The sequence below is a fragment of the Mustela nigripes genome, chromosome 12, assembly GCF_022355385.1.
Source record: "Mustela nigripes isolate SB6536 chromosome 12, MUSNIG.SB6536, whole genome shotgun sequence".
Taxonomy (NCBI): Eukaryota; Metazoa; Chordata; class Mammalia; order Carnivora; family Mustelidae; genus Mustela; species Mustela nigripes.
This window is the reverse complement of record NC_081568.1, coordinates 38,177,114-38,196,015: the sequence shown is the minus strand read 5'-3', so window position 1 is coordinate 38,196,015 and position 18,902 is coordinate 38,177,114. Positions and strand designations below refer to the sequence as shown.

General features: G+C 38.7%; 1 protein-coding gene across 1 annotated transcript in view; it reads right to left on the bottom strand.

The window, feature by feature from the left end:
* The window catches only part of ITGA2 (integrin subunit alpha 2), a 110,858-nt gene that overhangs the window by 66,976 nt on the left and 24,980 nt on the right, over nt 1-18,902 (bottom strand). Inside the window, exons 2-3 of the mRNA XM_059417106.1 lie at nt 16,632-16,749; nt 1,885-1,994 (exon numbers count right to left, since the gene is read on the bottom strand). Of these exons, the coding sequence (XP_059273089.1) occupies nt 1,885-1,994; nt 16,632-16,749 (228 nt within the window). The remainder of the gene's footprint in view (nt 1-1,884; nt 1,995-16,631; nt 16,750-18,902) is intronic.

Below are 18,902 nucleotides of genomic sequence, written 5' to 3'. Positions count from 1 at the left end.
TCTTGGAACTTCCTCCTTGTTCTCTCTTTCCCTTGTGTCTTTGAGAAGGGAGAAATCTTTCTAAGAATAATTTTCGCACAGAGCAGTGATGTTAATTCCAACCACTTAATTCAATTCTTGACTAATGGTTACTCCCTTTTATCACTTCCTTCTATTCTTCCTATACACAAGATCATCTCCTTTCCATTAAGAAAATCTTCACTCAACCCTGCTACTCCATGGAAATACTTTCCCAAGTCTTCACTCTGTAACTTCTAGAAATAAAGGTCTACCTTTAGTTGTAGAACTTGCTCATACCTCACAGGCTCCTAAATTCACTGTGACTTATTTCTCCCCTCAACACTACTAGATTGATACTCTAGGCAAGAAAGTTGCAAAGTGTGATCTGCTGGAGTGCAGAAAGAAAATAATGAAACTGCTATGTGTATGTTTTTATTCTTTTAAATTTATTTTTTTAAACCTTATTTATTTGTTTGTTTGTTTCAAGAGTAGAATTTAGTGATTTATTGCTTACATATAACGCCTCATGCTTATTCTTTTTTAAAAAAAAATACTTTATTTATTTATTTGACAGAGATCACAAGAAGGCAGAGAGGCAGGCAGAGAGAGAGAGAGGAAGCTCTCTCCCTGTGGGGCAGAGAGCCCAATGAGGGACTCGATCCCAGAACTCTGGGATCGTGACCTGAGCCAAAGGCAGAGGCTTTAACCCACTGAGCCACCTAGGAGCCCCCCTTGTGCTTATTCTTATAAATTCTTTTATAATATTAAAAAATAGAAAATATATACATTGGGATGTGTTCAAAAGTTAGAGGTGATATGATACATTGGGGTGATATAATAAAATGTTTGAACTATGTAATAAACCTTTGAGCATTCCCCATTAATGTGTATATTTTTATTATTTTTAGAAACATTATGTATTACTTATGTTTTATATAGATGAGTGTTCAAAATGTTTGGAGATCATTGATCTAGCTCACTCATTATCTCCTTGTATAAGCTGACGATTGTACTCAGTCTTCACACCGTTCAACCCCTATAGCATTTGACAGCACTGATATTCCTTCCATCCCATGTTTATTGAGCTCCTATTATATGCCAGAAATGATACTAGTAATTAGGTACACATAAATGTGCAAGAAACATGCCCTTACTTCTAAGTAATCACTGTTTTTGAATCTCTACTTTCCCTTGATTCCTTTACACTGTATTTTCCTAATCCAGGCTTTAGTTCTTTAGAACCCTAAGCCTCCTCAGTGCTGTTTTGTTGTTGTTGTTTTGTTTTGTTTTTATATGATGATGATGATTTAATTGAGTAATTTTTTAGATGCACCAGGAAACATTGCATGGAAACATGACTTGTTTAGCTTTTTAGTCTTGCAACTTTAATAACTTTTGCATTAACAGAAATCATCTGAGATATGGATAATTAAAATAGCAGTTCCAAACAATTCCAAAGTATTCCAAATAGTGACCAGAAACAAGTGTTTCTCTGCATCTCCAAATGCAATATTAGTATTGACAGGTCTATACCTAATGAATTGTTTTGAGGTGGGAGAGAGCTATGGAGAGACTTTGATATCTGTAAATAATCAGCAAAATAATCCTAAACATTGATGGAAACTGGTCCATAGTCTGGGGGTAGATGGTTCAAGAGGCAGCACATTTCTCATGCATCTTATTAAATCAGGTCTTTAAGCTATGTTGGAAATTTGGATCCAACTAGACCTATATAACTAAAGATATAAAGGCAAAAAAGCTGTCTATATTCTTTAAGACAGACTATGATTGATTTTGTTTTTTGTTTTTTTTTTTTTTTTTGCTAGAGTTATAACAAATGAGATCTTGTCATCTCTTAAAAAAATATTGCCAATTACCACTTACTTTCTAAATTCAGTTTTTCGCATGTAGCAGTGGACAAATCAACAGGACATTTATACACATCTCCCATTCGGTTCTCAGGAAAGCCACTCCAAGGGGAACCAACCAGTAACCTAGAAACAGGAATTTTTTTTTTTCATTAGATGTAAAATATTAGTATAGTTTCTTAAAGGCTAAAACTGGCCACAAAACAATGGCCACATTTAGCTCCAATTTTTAACAAGAAAGTAGTTTATATTTGTTCAGCTATAATTTGTTCTTTTTCCTTTTCTCTTAGCTGATCAAGTTTCTTAATGAATATCTGCAATACAATATAGAAACATCTTGCAGGCCACAAATGTGACCTGCATACGTAATTTAAGATTTTCTAGTAGTCACACGAATACAATAAAAAGCAAAGGTAACGTTCACTTAAATAACACATTTTATCTAACTTGATATATCCAAACTAGTATGCAATCATTATAAATAAAAATTATTAATGAGATATGTGACATTCTTTTTTCCATACTAAGTTTTTGAAATTTAATATTTTGTACTCAGAGCACAAAGCAGTCCAGAGAGCACAAATCAATATGGAAAAGGAACATTTCAAGTGCTCAGTAGCCACGCGTGGCTAGTGGCTGCCGTACTGGTCAGCACAACTTAAAAGAATGAAGCAATATTAAAACCAAAAGCAAAAACTAACATTTTTTGAGTGCTTTTCTTGTCCTAAGTATTTTCATATGTTACTTTACTTGGGGAGCGGATGAGTTATCTAAGTGGTTTTCCTATTTCTTGTCTATATAAGAGGATTCTTAGCAAAAACACAGAGCAAACATAAGATGGAGCTTTCCTTAGGTGTAACATGTTTGTAACCAGGACACAGGATGCAGCGGTTGGAGACTGGAGTTCACATCCTCCTTTTGGTTAGTTTAATTTCCTACAGAGCTTCTCCACTAAAGACTAAGTGTTTCCCCATGGAGCCACTCACGTAACATTTCTGTTCACAGAAGAATAGACAGAAAGAGTCCATGTAAACAGTCTGATCTTCAGAATCTATAGTAGGTGAATTACTCAGTAGTATTCAGTTACTAAGGAAGATATTTGATTCAATGTATTTTTTTTCCTTGTCACGGTTGGAATATTAGATGAAACCTAAATTCTTTCATGAGCCTTCTATATAAATATTTAATCATTGTTGATTAAACAACATGTGCCTCACATTGAGGTTACCAAAAGTCTAAGGTGCACACCTGTCTACTAAATCTAGTAAAATTGTTTAAGATGCATGACAAGTAAAACAATAACAATACAAGTGAACAGAAAGATATAAAATAAGTTCATCTCTGGAACAAACATTAAAATGGTCCGAGGATGCAAAAATGGATACTGAAGGATGTAGGAGGCAGTCATCATTCTCAGCAGAAGGAAGAGTGTGAATAATTACGGAAAGAGGAAAATACAGTTTACTTTCAAAGACAGTTAATGATTCACACAGTTAGTGAGAGCTAAGTGTAACTGATTCTGAAGTCCAATCTCTTAACCCTTAACTTATTCTCCTTCCTGTTATCTGCACCAAGGCCTGCCATAGGGCCCAGATTGGGAAAACTATCTGGACTAATGGGCTGGGTTCCAGAACAATCAAGGAGTAGATCTGGAATCTGATGGTCAGGCCACGCCTATTGCGAGGGTGTGGCTGCGTGGTGTGTTAGGAGGCTGGGGTCTAGGAGGACACCAGCCAACGTGATCTTGTAGGAGCACATCCACACTGTGGGTCCGGGCTGTACTGTTCATAATGTAGGTAAGGGCAGATTATGTTCAAATAGCACTAAATGTGGCAATTTGGGCAACTTTTATTATACACATATTCCATCCATCCTCACCAGCCCAGGGGCAGGCAAGAATAAAAGTAAAGTGTTTCTCAGTAAAATTTAACAATTTGTTCTTCAGAGCCTTCAGCAGCAAAGCACCATCAGCTACCTACTTCTCACTGAGAAAGCTCAAAAGCTCTTGGTGTTTCCTCTTGACTAAGTGTTCCCTAGACACCCCTTCCTGCCTCACTTCCTTCAACCTCACCAAAGGATTTGGGATTTGATAATCTCACATGCAGGAGGGGGTATGACATCTCCACTACTGCTGTGAGAGCTATGGCCTCCTACATGAATCCAATGGGAAGAAGAGAGGAAAAGAAGCACCTGCATAACTCTGTGCCTCTTAACTCAAAGGATGTGAAAATACTTGTAAATCTCTCAAAGAATCTCTGACAGTATGATGCCATGTTAACCTCATAACATAACAGATACCAGTGGAAAACCAGATCATTTTGGTGACTGGTAAAGAACCAGGGTGTCCTCATCATATAGGACTCATTCTTTCAATATAGCGAACCACATTAGTAAGTAGCCTCCAGGTCATACTAGTAACTACGTTACTAGAGAACGTTTCAAAGACCATTGTCAACTCCTTTATTGGCAACATTTCCAGTAGACTTTCGTCATTTCTACCAGCAGGCTTCAGTGAAATCCTGGTTCCTGACAATTCATCCTTCTAAGGAAAGGTTATGACATCACCAGTGGCTACTCCAAGGAAATTGTGACACTCCTGCATTACTCAGACAGGAAGATGAGGGAGGCTGGTATATTTATCTATAAAATCTTATGTAATCAGCCGTAACAGGAAGCAACATGCCAGGAGAAAATGTTACCAAGGTAGAGAATAGGATAGGTGAATGAGTAAACCCTGCTGAAATATGGCAAAACATCTTTGAAGGAATGGATCTAACGTTGCAGCCAGACACAAGAGCTGTATGAACAGTCATGTGTGCTGATTCTCAAAACAAAACAAAATCCCAAGATATAAACTCTCTTTCCTACAGTGAAACTGGGAATTCTTCCAAGATGACTTAAAATAACACTTACTGTTCAATTATCTTGTGGGGAAATAGTGATTATGTAGAGTTCCAAAACACAGTCAATTTGCCCACCTCCAGTGAAATTCAAAATACTTTGTTTAGTTAGTAAACAGTATTTATGGAGGTGTAGGTAGTTTTAAACCCACAATCCAGGGGCTGTTATAAATATCTTCCTTTGGTCTGTGAGTCTATAAACTCTCCAAGTGTTCCTTTAATACTAGCGATTTTTCTAGAGATTATTGACAGAGGTGTACTTAAAATACTAGGGCAAAACATGTTTTCTTTGATTCAACAAAGATTTTTTAAAAAATCCTGTGGTGCTGAAATTTTGCACAACTCCAAGGTATACCATTTCCATATAAATAGAGTGCTCTGACCTTGTTAAGTATGCAACCTGTGCAGCTATATATGGTGGCCAAACCTACTATGTGCCAGACCTGATTCTAGGCACTGGGGATACATCAGTGAATAAATCAGTCAAGCATTTCTGATCTCATGGAGCTTACATTCTAGTGGGGAAAAACAGACAATAAATTTAATAAGCATATAAAACACATCATGATGGTGATCAGTGGGAAAAAGGAACAAGACAGAAGTGTGGCATGGAGGGTGTGGTATAATCTTTATTAGAATAGTCACAAAAGGCCTCACTGAGAAGGTGCCATTTAAGCAAAGACTTGAAGGAAGTGAAGGAGTAAACCATAAGACTCTGGTGGAAGATTACTAGGCTGTGGGAACAGCAAGTGCAAAAGCCCTGTGGTTGGACCACAGTGTATGAGGAAGAATGTGGGAGGAGATGCGGTCAGATTGGTAATGAGGCCAGGTCCCATAAGATTGGTATGAAATTCTAAGAACATGGCTTTGCCTCTGAGTGACATGAGAAAGCCATTGGAGGGTTTTTAGCACAGTGGTGATGTGATCTGACATTTTTAGAAGGATTGTGAAGGCTGCCTTGTTGAGAATTACTGCACTAGGCAAAGGTGAAGCTGGTGAAACACTTCAGAGGCAAATGCAAAATCCAGACAAGAGGTGATGAGGGTCTCCTACAGGGCTGGTGAGAAGTGATCTTATTTTAGATATATTCTGAAGGTGGGGCTAGCAGAATTTCTCAAGAGATTAGTTTTTAAATACACACACCCACACCCACACACATGCACATACACACACAATCAAGGATGACTCCAAGTTTTCTCTGCTGAGAATCTAGAAGGAACCAAGTGGTCAAGATCAGATAAGGGGGATACCTTAGAGCAAGGTTTTGAGATAGGGTGAGCTCAAGAGCTCAGTATGAGGTATTTTTTTTTTTAAGATTTTATTTATTTATTTGAGAGAGAGAGACAGTGAGAGAGAGCATGAGCAAGGAGAAGATCAGAGGGAGAAGCAGACTCCGCATGGAGCTGGGAGCCCGATGTAGGACTCGATCCCAGGACTCCGGGATCATGACCTGAGCCGAAGGCAGTCGTCCAACCAACTGAGCCACCCAGGCGTCCCAGCATGAGGTATTTTAACTTGAGATACCTACAGACATCCAAGGGGATATTTTACTTAGGATTATAAACCTATTGTATATAGTACATTATTACAAGAAATTTCTAAGTCTATAGTATATTAAGTGTAAATATTATTTCTTACATTGGTTAGTTCCAAGCCACTGATGACACAAGGGGTCTGGTGAGTTCTATACAGCTACGTGCTTCCTGCTTGTAATGTAAAAGGAGTTTATGATGCAAAGAAATCACCTGCAAAGACTTCAAGTCTCCAGGAAGGAGGAAGACAGGTAAAGAGAGTGCATTTTTAGCTCCTGGTTGGGAAATACTGTTGTTATAAATTTAAAAGTTAAACCCTCTGGCATGTGTTGAAAGGCAATTTTAGTTTCTAAACTTCATTATGCTACCTCAGACTCCTTTGGCTGCCAGACTACTTCCTTAAATAGGAGATGGCTAAACCCTCAAAGTCTTTCAGTTCCCTGATGTGGAGTCTACCAACCTCATTATTGCTAAAACATCTTAAGCCTATTGTTCTGTTTCATAAAAAGCCTGGAAATTAGCTTTTGCACTGGAAGCAAATGAATCAAATAAAAGCTGATTCTGTTATGCTGACTCATCTAACATGCGGCTTTTCTAAAGTTAAAATCAAAAGCTTATATATTCAATTTAAAGCCTCGTGATGACTAAATCCCACATTCATTGAAGGGCAGGAAGGATTTTTAAGACCACCACATTTTTGTAAATCAAAGCCCATGAGATAGTACTTCCATCAACATACTTTGGCAGATGGTTGTTTTATCAATGATAGAATTTGGAAAAGCAACATTTATATACTGCTTTATAGTTTATAAAGTACTTTTTATGTACAGTTTTCTTTAATCCTTATAAATAAAGGTCAGGTGTTTTAATTATTCCTGTTTTCCTATTTTAAAAAAACCAAGTCTAAGTGTCTAATTGGCAACAAAGTCTAGATCTGCACCTGTGTCCTTTCAATGCAAACCCCTGATTCTTTCTATCACAGTTAAGTTCTTCTTAGAACTCTTGTAGAGGACTAGTACTCATTGTTTGCCCATCTTATTGGCCATAAACAAATGAACAGTTTCCACCTGTGCCACTTTGTATTCCCCCAAATCCCTCTTTGGATGGAGTTAGACTAATGAAAAGTTTCATACAACTGGTCACCAGGAAGGTGTGCATGTGTAAGCCCCATTCATTTTTGTAAATGAACTTTGTTCCAGGAACAGACATTCAGGCATTAACACAGTGGAAAGCTTTAAATTATAAGACAAGCTAGCGAGGCATGGAGAATATTTACAGATCACTGAAGGTCTCCAGACATTAGGGAGTAGAGGATCTATCCCTTATGAAAGTCACAAAAGATATGTGTGTGTGTGTGTGTGTGTGTGTGTGTGTGTGTGTGTAGGTATACATACAAATTTGTGTCCAGAGTGGGGGAAGGGAGAAACAAATCAGAGCAGGGATATTTAAAGTGCTTTTCTGCTACAGATTTTTTACTTATGATAAATAACAGAAAACATGGAACCAATTTAGCCATAAAGATTATTTAAACTTGTGGAAAAGAAATGAACAACTATGGTATAATAAATGTAGGTGCATCAACACCAGAGTGGTCCATGGGGTTCTAAAAGGTCCTTGGTTCACTATTCTGCCCCGCCTGCCTGCCTAGAGAAGATCTTTGTTTATAGGAGACATGCCATTTTGCACATCTGTATTAAAAGTGTTGAGTGGTGGTTTAATTATATGGCAATAACATAATAATTATTTATAACATATTAAGTTTTTAAGCTTAAAAGTTTAAGACTATTATAGTCAGACTTCTAATGCCTTTCCAGAATAAAAAATTGGACTAATTTCAAGTTAGTAAAAATAAAATATAATGAAAGAACAAAAAGGAATACATATCTATGTCATGTGTTTAAAATAAAAGCAAACTCTGAGAATAAACAAAGTAAGCACAGTAAATGGTACTGCCAAGACACCCTAATGGCAAGAGAATTTTATCTTTGGAAAAAGACATAAAGGATGATATTGGCTAATATTTAAAGGCCATAGACATGATTATTTTGGAAAAGGGATCAGAATAGCATTCTTGGCCAAGAAGAAGAAGAAATGGACTGAAGCTAATCCAATATGCATGGAAGCTAATCGATGACAGATGAGAAATGGTTGAGAAACATGCAGTGGAGAGAGGTAGGAAGGAACTGATTTTCAAGAAATCCTGATTTTCTTCCTATGTATTTTTACACAATGCTAAGGAGAGCACTTTACATATGCACAGTGACTTAGTTTTTTTTTTTAAACAGTGGATATAATTTATTTCTTTTTTTTAAACAGTGATATCGTTTATTTCTGTTTTTTTTTTTTTTTTTTTACGTTTTTATTTTAATTCCAGTTAGTTAACACACAGTGTAATGTTAGTGGCAGGTGTACCATCTAGTGATTCAGCACTTCCATATGTACCCCTGTGCTCATCACCAGTGCCCTCCTTCATCCCCAACACAAGTTTCACCCATTCTCCCACCCCCACGTCTCCTCTTGTAACCATCAGTTTGCTCTCCATAATTAAGAGTCTGTTTTTGGACTTTCTCTCTCTCTCTCTTTTTCCTTTTGTTTATTTGTTTTGTTTCTTAAATTCCACATAGTTGTGAAATCATAGTATTTGTCTTTCTCCAAGTTATTTCACTTAGCATTATACTCTCTACATCCATCTATGCTATTGCAAATGGTAAGATTTCATTATTTTCTATGGCTGAATAATATTTCCACATTCTATATCCATTCATCAATAGATGGACACTTGGGCTGCTTCCATACCTTGGCTCTTGTAAATAACACTGCTATAAACACAGAAGTGCATATATCCCTTTGAATTAGTGTTTTTGTATTCTTTGGGTAAATACCGGTAGTGCAAATACTAGATTGTGGGACAGTTCTATTTTTAACTTTTTCCTCAAAAAACTCTAAACTGTTTTCCACAGTGGCTGCACCAGTATGCATTCCCACCAACAGTGCAAGAAGGTTTCCCTTTCTCCACATTCTTGCCAACATCTGTTTTCTTGTGTTTTGATCTTACTTATTTGGACAGGTGTGAAGTGATATATCATAATAGACTTGATTTGCATTTCCCTGATGATAAGTGATTATGAACAGCTTTTCATGTGCTTGCTGGCCATCTGTATGCCTTCTCTGGAGAAATGTCTATTCATGTCTTTTGCCCATTTAAAAAAAAATAGGATTTATTTATCTATTTATTTTTTGGTTGTTGAGTTCCACAAGTTCTTTTTTTTTTCTTTTTTTCAGGCCCCATGCCTAGCATGGAGCCCAATGTGGGGTTTGAACTCATAACCCTGAGATCAAGAGCTGAGCTGAAATCAAGAGTCAGATGCTTAAGTGACTGAGCCACCAGGTGTTACAAGTCCCATAAGTTCTTTATATATTTTGCATACTAACCCTTTATCAGATATGTCATTTGCAAATGTCTTCTCCCATTCAGTAAGTTGCCTTTTGATTTTTTTGATTGTTTCCTTCACTATGCAGAAGTTTTTTATGTTGATGTAGTCCCAACAGTTTTGTTTCCCTTCCCTTAGGAGGCATCTCAAGAAAAAAATGCTATGGCTGATGTCAAATAGTTCTACTGCCTGTGTTCTCATCTAAAACTTTGATGGTCTCTTGTCTCTTCAGGTCTTTAGGCTTCTTTAGGTCTTTAATGGTTTCTTTAGGTCTTTAAACCCATTTTGAATTTATTTTTGTATATGGTATAAGAAAGTTATTTCCTCTTTCATGTAGCTGTCCAGTTTCTCCAACATCATTTGTTGAAGAGACTGCCTTTTTCCTGCTTTACTGAAGATTAAGTGACTGTAGAGTTGTGGGCTTATTTCTGGTTTTCTCTTCTGTTTCAAAATTTTTGTACTAGTACCTTACTGTTTTGATCACTACAGTGTTATAACTAGAAGTCTAGAATTGTAATGCCTCCAGCTTTGCTCTGGCGATTCAGGGCCTTTTGGGGTTCCATACAAATTTTAGGATTGTGTATTCTAGCTCGAAAAATGCTGTAGGTATTTTGATAGGGATTCCACTAAATGTGTAGACTGCTTTGGGTCGTATAGAAATTTTAACAGTATTTGTTCTTCTAATCCATGAGCATGGAATATCTTCCCATTTCTTTGAGTCATCTTCAATTTCTTTCATTAGTGTTTTACAGTTTTCTGAGTATAGAAAACTGTACTCTTTGGTTAGATTTATTCCTAAAGTGGTTTGGTTTTTGAAGTGATTTACTTTCTTCTTCTTCTTCTGTTTTTTGTTTGTTTGTTTTTTTTTTAACTAAGCTACAGATTTTATTTGGATTTCACCAGTGAAGTTCTTTACTTTTATACTCTCACAAGGTGCTCAAAACATTCCAGTTTGGTAGGAATGGCCCTCTCTTTTGTGCTCCAGAGAGGGTGTGTGCCTTTTTCAAAGTCACCCAGCTAGGGGTGGGGAAACTAAGGGTAAAACCCTTGTGCTCTGGCTCCTGACTTACATGACAAACTTCTGTCCACGAGAGAATGAAAAGACAGATGGGAACTGTCATCGCTGTTCAGGCAACGCTGTTTTGTGACAGAAATTTTAATTCAAAATACTGAATGAAGTTGATCTTACTTTATCAAGTTTACATGACAGTAGAATTAAATATTTTTTATAAATGCCAATTACCTTTTACCACTCTCTTTTTTGGATACTTAAAAAAAATACGTACACTTGGAACATCTTATGTCTGTTTTGCATTAATCTACCATCTGCACATTACTTCTTAGCTCTGTAATCTTAGGCAAACTACTTAACATTTCTAAGTTTCAGTCCCCTCATTTGTAAAAGGAGTGATAATAGAGCCATTGTGAGTATTACATGTTCAGCAAAGAAAGAGTACTCAGTACTTTTAAATATTACAAATATCAGTAAATAACAAGTACTGTTATTCCCAACCTACATATGGCATAATCTTTGGTATGTGTTATAAAACTGAGTATTTCTTATTCATCTAAAATTCTCTCCCATATCTCTTATAGACAAGCTGTTATAACACACATAGAGTTTTATTCATATTTTTCTTAGTTAAAAAAGTCAGAACTATAATATAAGCTCATACATAATGGAATTTTTTATTGGCCATCACCCATGGTCATTATATTTCTCTTTTTTTCTTTAGGAACAAGTATGCACCAGTCCTTGCTGACCTAAGAAACTACATCTCTCCCACTGGAAATACCCCTTGTTTCCAGACAGTTTCTGTTACACAAGTGACTGTTCTAAGGTTTTTGAGTCATATAATGAGCTCAGACTGTTCATGCGGCAGGCCTTTGGATTAGACAAACAGAGACAGTACATATCACCACAAGCTTCCAGGAAATGACTTTAAACATATCTCAATCCTTTGTATAATTGCTTCTGATAAGAATTGCCTCATCTACATTTGTATATCCTGTGTATACAATGGGGGCTTCAGAGTGACACAGAAGGGGGAGCAGACCACAGCTTTACTTACAGGCAGAGGGGTGTTCTGTTGCACTGCTTGGGAGGTAATCTTGCATTTAAAATTATGGAGCTTGTTTGAGACTGTTAAAAAAACACTAGCATTCTTAAAGCCAATCCACATTATTTCTAGAGTAAAAGTCCACAGTGTAATAAAAGTTTAGTAAATAAAACAAGCAAAAGCATCAAGATCATTTTGTGAAAATCTTGTCTATCCCAATGTAAACCACACCTTGTTTCTAAGAAACAAGGGACATATGGCACAGCTGAAGTTGTACTTGGAAAATAAGGAGCGTGGTTTAAGAAAACTCAGGTAGAGGGGCGCCTGGGTGGCTCAGTGGGTTGGGCCTCTGCCTTTGGCTCAGGTCATGATCTCAGGGTCCTGGGATTGAGTCCCGCATTGGGCTCTCTGCTCGGCGGGGAGCCTGCCTCCCCCCGCCCCGCCACCTGCCTCTCTGCCTACTTGTGATCTCTTTCTCTCTGTCAAATAAATTAAATCTTTAAAAAAAGAAAACTCAGGTAGAGCCACAGGCGAGATGTTAGAAGGGAGGAAAGGGCTGAGAGAGAGAGTTGGGGCTCAACAATGCAGACTGTACAGAAAGTCAAAGAGAGCAGCGGAAAAGCTATCCAAACAGCAGCTTCAGGACAAGCAGTAAGAGAGTAAGAAAATAAAAGGGTGTGTATGTGTGTATGTGTGAGTGTGTTATTTAAGTCCAAGAGAAAAAGACTCACAGTTATTAAAGGAATTCACAGTAATCCCGCTTTCTGTGCCCAAAGTTAACTTGATTAGTATCAGGAGGAAAGTTAATGTTTAAACAGCCCTTCCCACATCTGCTACTTCCATAATGTCTGTGCAGTTGTCATAAATTAGGAGTGGAGAAGGGCACGGTGCCAATCGTCAAAACAAATAGGCAATTCTGGATTCCAAGTTTCATGTTATTTTCCTTGAGCCTGAGAGCTGTGAGGGCTGCCTGTCCTCGCTGTGGCCCACCCCAGCCCTGCAGTGGGACACGCCATCGCTGGATCCTGCCACAGCCCTGTCCTCCGAGGCAAGGCACCTTGGCAGGGCCAGGCTGACAAGAGAGGGACCAGGAGGAACTCTTGTCCCTCGAGTGTCCCACGCCTTGGGAGGAGAGAATGAGCTCCTAACAGGAAGATAATACAGTTATGACCCTGAAAGAACAGCAACACTAGTCACCACGTGGGGTTGGCTTTTACTCTATCTCTGGTATTTCTTCTCATGGCTCCCTGCTCTGCCTATCCATGTTCCGCTTTGACACTACTCCACACTCCTTAAAAGGTCAGTCGATGTTTTCTATTTTGCACCTCACACAGGGTCCAGCCTGTAGGGGATCATGTCCACGACGCAGCCTCTTCTGCTTCTTTGCTTTCAGAAAGCCAGCACAGTGAAAGGACAGACTGGAATGCCACGCCTGCTTTGGCTATCTTTCCTCGCAGCTCTGCACTGCCACAGGACTCAGCCTCTCGGGGAACACACGTACTCTCCCTTCTCCTCAGCTTGTGTGCTGGGGTGTGCTCTTATAAACAGGCTTGAGGGAAGTAAGGCTAACATTATACCTTACCAGAATGCTCTACACTGGAGTTAAAAGCACCAGCCCAGCCAATAATAGAGTGGTGCCTTGTTCCCCACAAGTCACTGTCCTGTGTTTATACATCTTTCTGGAATGTCATGAGAAGGACATGGTAGGACTTAGGAATGTCTACTTTCCTTGATCTGGACATAACCTGATCAGCACCAGAATCTCATCATCAAGTTGCCGATACACTCATCTTTAAAGAATGCTTTGCATCTTCCGAGAGAATCATGGAGACAGAAAGGATGTATGGCTGCCTCTCCCATTCCCAGGACTCTGCCTGCTAGATTCCTGTCAACATTTTGTCCCTGTTGGTCTTACTCAACTTCAACCTGCAGCGTGGCCAGTAGTTGAGCTGCCTTCCAATCCTGGGTAGGCTTGCTGTCTCTGACAGCATCTCCTCCTGATGGTGGCTCTTTCTCTCAGAATGACCTTTCCCCAGAAAGAACAACCTTTACCTTGTCACTTGAAAAGAACAACCTCAAGCTTGATGGCAGATTGTCCTCAGCAAGGTCACACTTAGGAAGCAGGCCATCAGAGTCCTTCCAAAGGTCTTGTTCAGGTCACACTTAAGTCAACTACTATAATTCACTTTGTAGAGTACCTGAGGTGATTCATTTGGAAATAGGACTTTCATTCACTCATTCAGTAAATAATCACTGATCCCCTACTTGGTGCCACATAGCACTCTGTTTCTGAGTACACACCATTGGAAAAAAATAATGTGCCTCTATTCAGAGACAGGGCATAAGATAGACAATGAGCATATAAACAAATGAAGGTGACTTTAGATGCTAAGAACTATTATGCAGAAAATAAATCTACACGGAAGGTAGGAGAGTGGCTGGGAGGTGTGTTGCGATCTCATTTTGGCAGACATGAATGCTCTGGAAGGTTTCTATGAAGAGGAGACACGTGAGCTGAGACTGAAAAATGGGAACCTAGCAGCCAAGTGAAGATCCTGGGAAGATTGCTCCTTATAGGAGAAAAGCAGGTGCAGAAGCTTTGACGTAGTAATGAGCTTCGTATGTTCAAGGGACAGACAGAAGACACAATTCATGGAGCACAGGGGCGAGGGGATAAATCATGAGATGGGTCAGGCAGACTGATATCAGATCACAGAAGACCCTTTGTGGAATTTTAATGTATTCTAATAGCAGTAGGAAGCCACAGAGGGTTTTCGTCTAGGCAGTGACATTATTTGAATCATGTATTTAAGAGTTCACAAGATTGGGGGCGTCTGGGTGGCTCAGTGGGTTTAAAGCCTCCTGCTCGGGTCATGATCCTGGGGTCCTGGGATCGAGTCCTGTGTCAGGCTCTCTGCTCTGCAGGAAGCCTGCTTCCTCCTCTCTCTCTGCCTGTTTCTCTGCCTACTTGTGATCTCTGTCTGTCAAATAAATACATAAAATCTTAAAAAAAAGAAAAAAAGAGTTCACAAGATTGCCCTGAGGGGTAAGAAGGGAAACAGGAGATGGACTGAGAAGTGGCTGTAGCAGTACCCCCAAGGGCTCATGCTGGCTTTGAGCAGGGGCTGCACGGAAGACAGGGGAAACCCAGTGACTGTTATCACATGTATTTTGGTGGTGGTGCCAACAGGACTGGCAAGTGGATGAGATATGGGGGAGGTGACAGAAAGAGAGGAGTTGAGAACTTTTGGTCTCATTAGCTAGTGCAGAAAATCAGATATTTGTTTAAGTTTGATATGTTAACCTTTTATGTCTAGTAGGCATTAACATAGTGATGGTTCTTATGGGTATCTACAGTTCAGGAAAGAATTGGGGCTGGACATATAAAATTGTGGGTCATCTGCTAGATTCCAAGGTCAAACTATACCAACCATAACATCCTTCTAGCTTTCTGACTACAGTTTATGGTTATCAAAGCCTAATAAGATAATAGTTAGAGAGGTCCTCTCACATCCCAAATGATGTCAATAATTGCTACTCTTTGGGTTTTCAACCAGATTTTATCCTTCCAGATGACTGGCAAACTCCAGCATCCCTTACTTTCCAAGTCTCCTCATTTTAGTTAATGCTTCTCTCCTGCCTATTCATCTCCTCCCTTTAAGACCCACCTCATGATTCACCTCTTTCAAGATGCCTTCTTAGACCCTTAGACGTACCTCTCGAGTGATAATTTCATTTTGTTTCTTTATCACACGGATAGGCCTCCTCCAAAATGTGAATAATTTGGATTTTAAATGTGTCTATGAAATTAATTCTTTGAGCATCAAACATAAGGTCTCACAGAAAAAAAGAGAATTAATTATAGCTCTTACTTGATAAGCCAACAATAGCTCATTCAATCTTTGGAAGGAGCTCTGAAGGATCCGATTGGAAGCTCCAGAGTGAGTCTGGAACCTTCTGTGGCAATGGGGAGTTAAGTTTCCAATGGCAGGACTCCTGTGACCAGTGCCCATCAACACTAACAAGAGAGGAGCTACAGTTCTACCTAAAGACAACTTTCAGAATCATCTGAACTCCCTTGCATTGATTTTCATTATTTTTGTGGGAAACCTAAACCAGCAATGGGAGTATATATTTCCATATCCGGGTGGGTAGTATATATAAATGTAACCATGGTTTAAATGTAACCATTAGACGGCATGAAAAAACTGGGGGCACTTTCATGCAAAAGCAGAGGATGCAAAGGCACTAGGGAAAGGTAACTAAATTCTGCTCAAATGCTTGCGAGTGTCTTATGGGAGGGATGGTTGACTTAGAATAAAGCCAGTGGATAAAGACTTGCTGAAGGAAAAAATTTAGGGAAAAATTCTATCATCTAGAACTGGCATAGCCAGCATGATCTAGCTGACCATTTACAAAGCTCAATGGTGGATACAGTTTACAGAATAAGAAATGAAGACCACTGTATGTATGTATGTATGTATGTATGTATGTATGTATATCCATCTGATCCACCCACCTACCTATCCCTTTCTTCCTCCTTCTCTTCCTCTTTCCCTCCCTCCCTGACCATTAATTAAATGGTCAAAACTGCTACTGTGAATTGACTATGGAATATTTCGGGAAAATTTTCTATCTAGGTTTTTAAAAAGTGCCATTATACCGTCTCATTAGTTATCAACCTGAAAGTTACCGACTCTCAAGGACAGATCCTTCATTTAAGGGTGTTTGAGGGATATCCATTAATAATACATTCATGTACCAACTTGAACAAGCTATTAGAGTTAAATATTAAATTTATTTAGTATTTTTATTGAAATCATAAAAAGAATATTCTTACCAGTTGCCATCTGGATTTACAAACTGCTGCACTGCATAGCCAAACTGTTCGCTTGAAGGACCGGAAAATACCTTTGCTCCTAGGAGACCAACATTGTACGCCATACAATTCAAAATGCCTATTAAGAAAAATGAAAACATGGTCCATATTTACAATTTGTGAATAAGTTTTGTACTATAATTCTCAAAGGCCACTTAAAAGACTTGTTTTACATAATCATTATTCTCCTTTTTAGCGTTTGCCAAGAAATAATAGCTACTGCTTTTTAAGTACTTATTTGCAGCTCGGGTACCAGGGTAAATACTTTATATGCATAATTCATTACCTCGTTCATCCTCATAGCATCTCTAGGAGATGATTGTTAACATTGTATTTGTTTTGCAGATATTTCTCAGGTTCCTGGAGATAAGTTTGTCTCGTAGGTGGGAAGTAATAAGGGTAAGGGCAGGATTTGAACACATGGCTAGCTGAGTCACTAGCTTGGATTCTTTTTCTTTTTTTAAAAAGATTTTATTCATTTATCTGACAGAAATCACAAGTAGGCAGAGAGAGAGGAAGGGAAGCAGGCTCCCCGCTGAGCAGAGAGCCCAATGTGGGGCTCCATCCCAGGACTCTGGGATCATGACCTGAGCTTTAAACCCATTGAGCCACCCAGGTGCCCCAATAGCTTGGATTCTTAAGCCACAGATTATCTCTAGGAACTCAATCCTGTTTGCCCTTCTTAACACAGCAAGACTCCAAGCTGCCCAAAGGCAGAAGATAAAGGCTGTCAACTTCTCCTGCTAACTTCCTCTGAAGATTTTAACACAGACTCTCTATGAAGTATCTGTTGGAAAGCACGAGTAACTAGATCAAAGGAGGAAGAAAAATCACAGCTCCTTGAAAACTCTATCATTTTCCTTCAGAAGAGATCACTTTTGAGGATGAAAATCTAGGGGATGGTGTCCCATCACTTTTATTCCACTGAGAACTGTCAAAAGTGGTTTTGGTTTTTGATGCTTCTTTCTGAATGCTCAAGAAATGAAAATCATTTTCAAAAACAACAAAGACTTGGATAAGATAAGGCCCTAATAGACTTATTTGAAAAATCTTATTTGTGTTGGAAAGGGAATAAGGCAAAGAGTAAGGCTGATGGCTGTCAGTCCTTCATTCTGGAGAAAGAAACCTGTGTGGCTATAAGTGCCATCTGTGGGGACGGGCATACACTTGATGCTGAGATCAGTGTTTATTTTTACAGAGACTTAAGACAGAGTGGGTTCTTTTTTTTTTTTTTTTAACATTTTATTTACTTACTTGAGAGAGAGTGAGAGAGAGCGCATGAGATGGGAGAGGGTCAGAGGGAGAAGCGGACCCCCGCTGAGCATGGAGCCCGATGCGGGACATGATACCCGGACTCGGGATCATGACCTGAGCCAAGGCAGTGGGTTAACTAACTGAGCCATCCAGGTGCCCCTAGAGTGGGTTCTTTAAAACTGACATCCAAGTTCTATTAATACATGTTTTCATGTTTTCATTCTGGGCAGCAATGAAAGTACAGAGTATTTCGTAAATCTATTGTTTCATGCACAGAAAGGCTGGGTGAGAAGGGCCTGTTCCTCCATGGGGCCTGCGTACATCTCGGAGCTGATTCCACGCAGTGCACTAAAGGAATTATGAAGTCAGTGATAAAGTTTTGGGGACTAAAAGTAGATAACGTGCTTCTCTACGTGCCAAAGTCCTTCCGCCACGATCTGTTCATTCAAGACAGCTCAGCTCATTATTTCTTAGAAATGTGGTCAGACAGGAAGAGAAGGACAAACAGTAATTTTGAAATACTCTGTGGCAAAATCTACATAGCTTTACATTTGCAAATTTTCTTCTTGACATTATTTTTCACATGTACCATTTCTCTTTCCTATTTTTCAGGAAATAAAATGCAGAAGAAAGTAACATAGCAAATTAATCATGGAACCAGAACTGACACTCAGAATACTGGTGTTTTCAACCAACAGTTTAACTTCAATGCCATTTAATTATGTTACCAATTATCTAACATACTAGTAAAAGCTTAGGGAGCTGATGTCAAATGCTCCTACTTTTCTAATATCTAATGCTGGAAAGGCCACATAGGACTGTAATGACATCATTTAATTAATTATACCTATTAATTAGACCTCAGCAGATCATGTACTGACACAAAATCAAGTTGGAATTCATTTTACCATCTCCCAATTATATTTCAATTTATATATATTATATACAAATATGTATTTATATATTATATTAATGTAT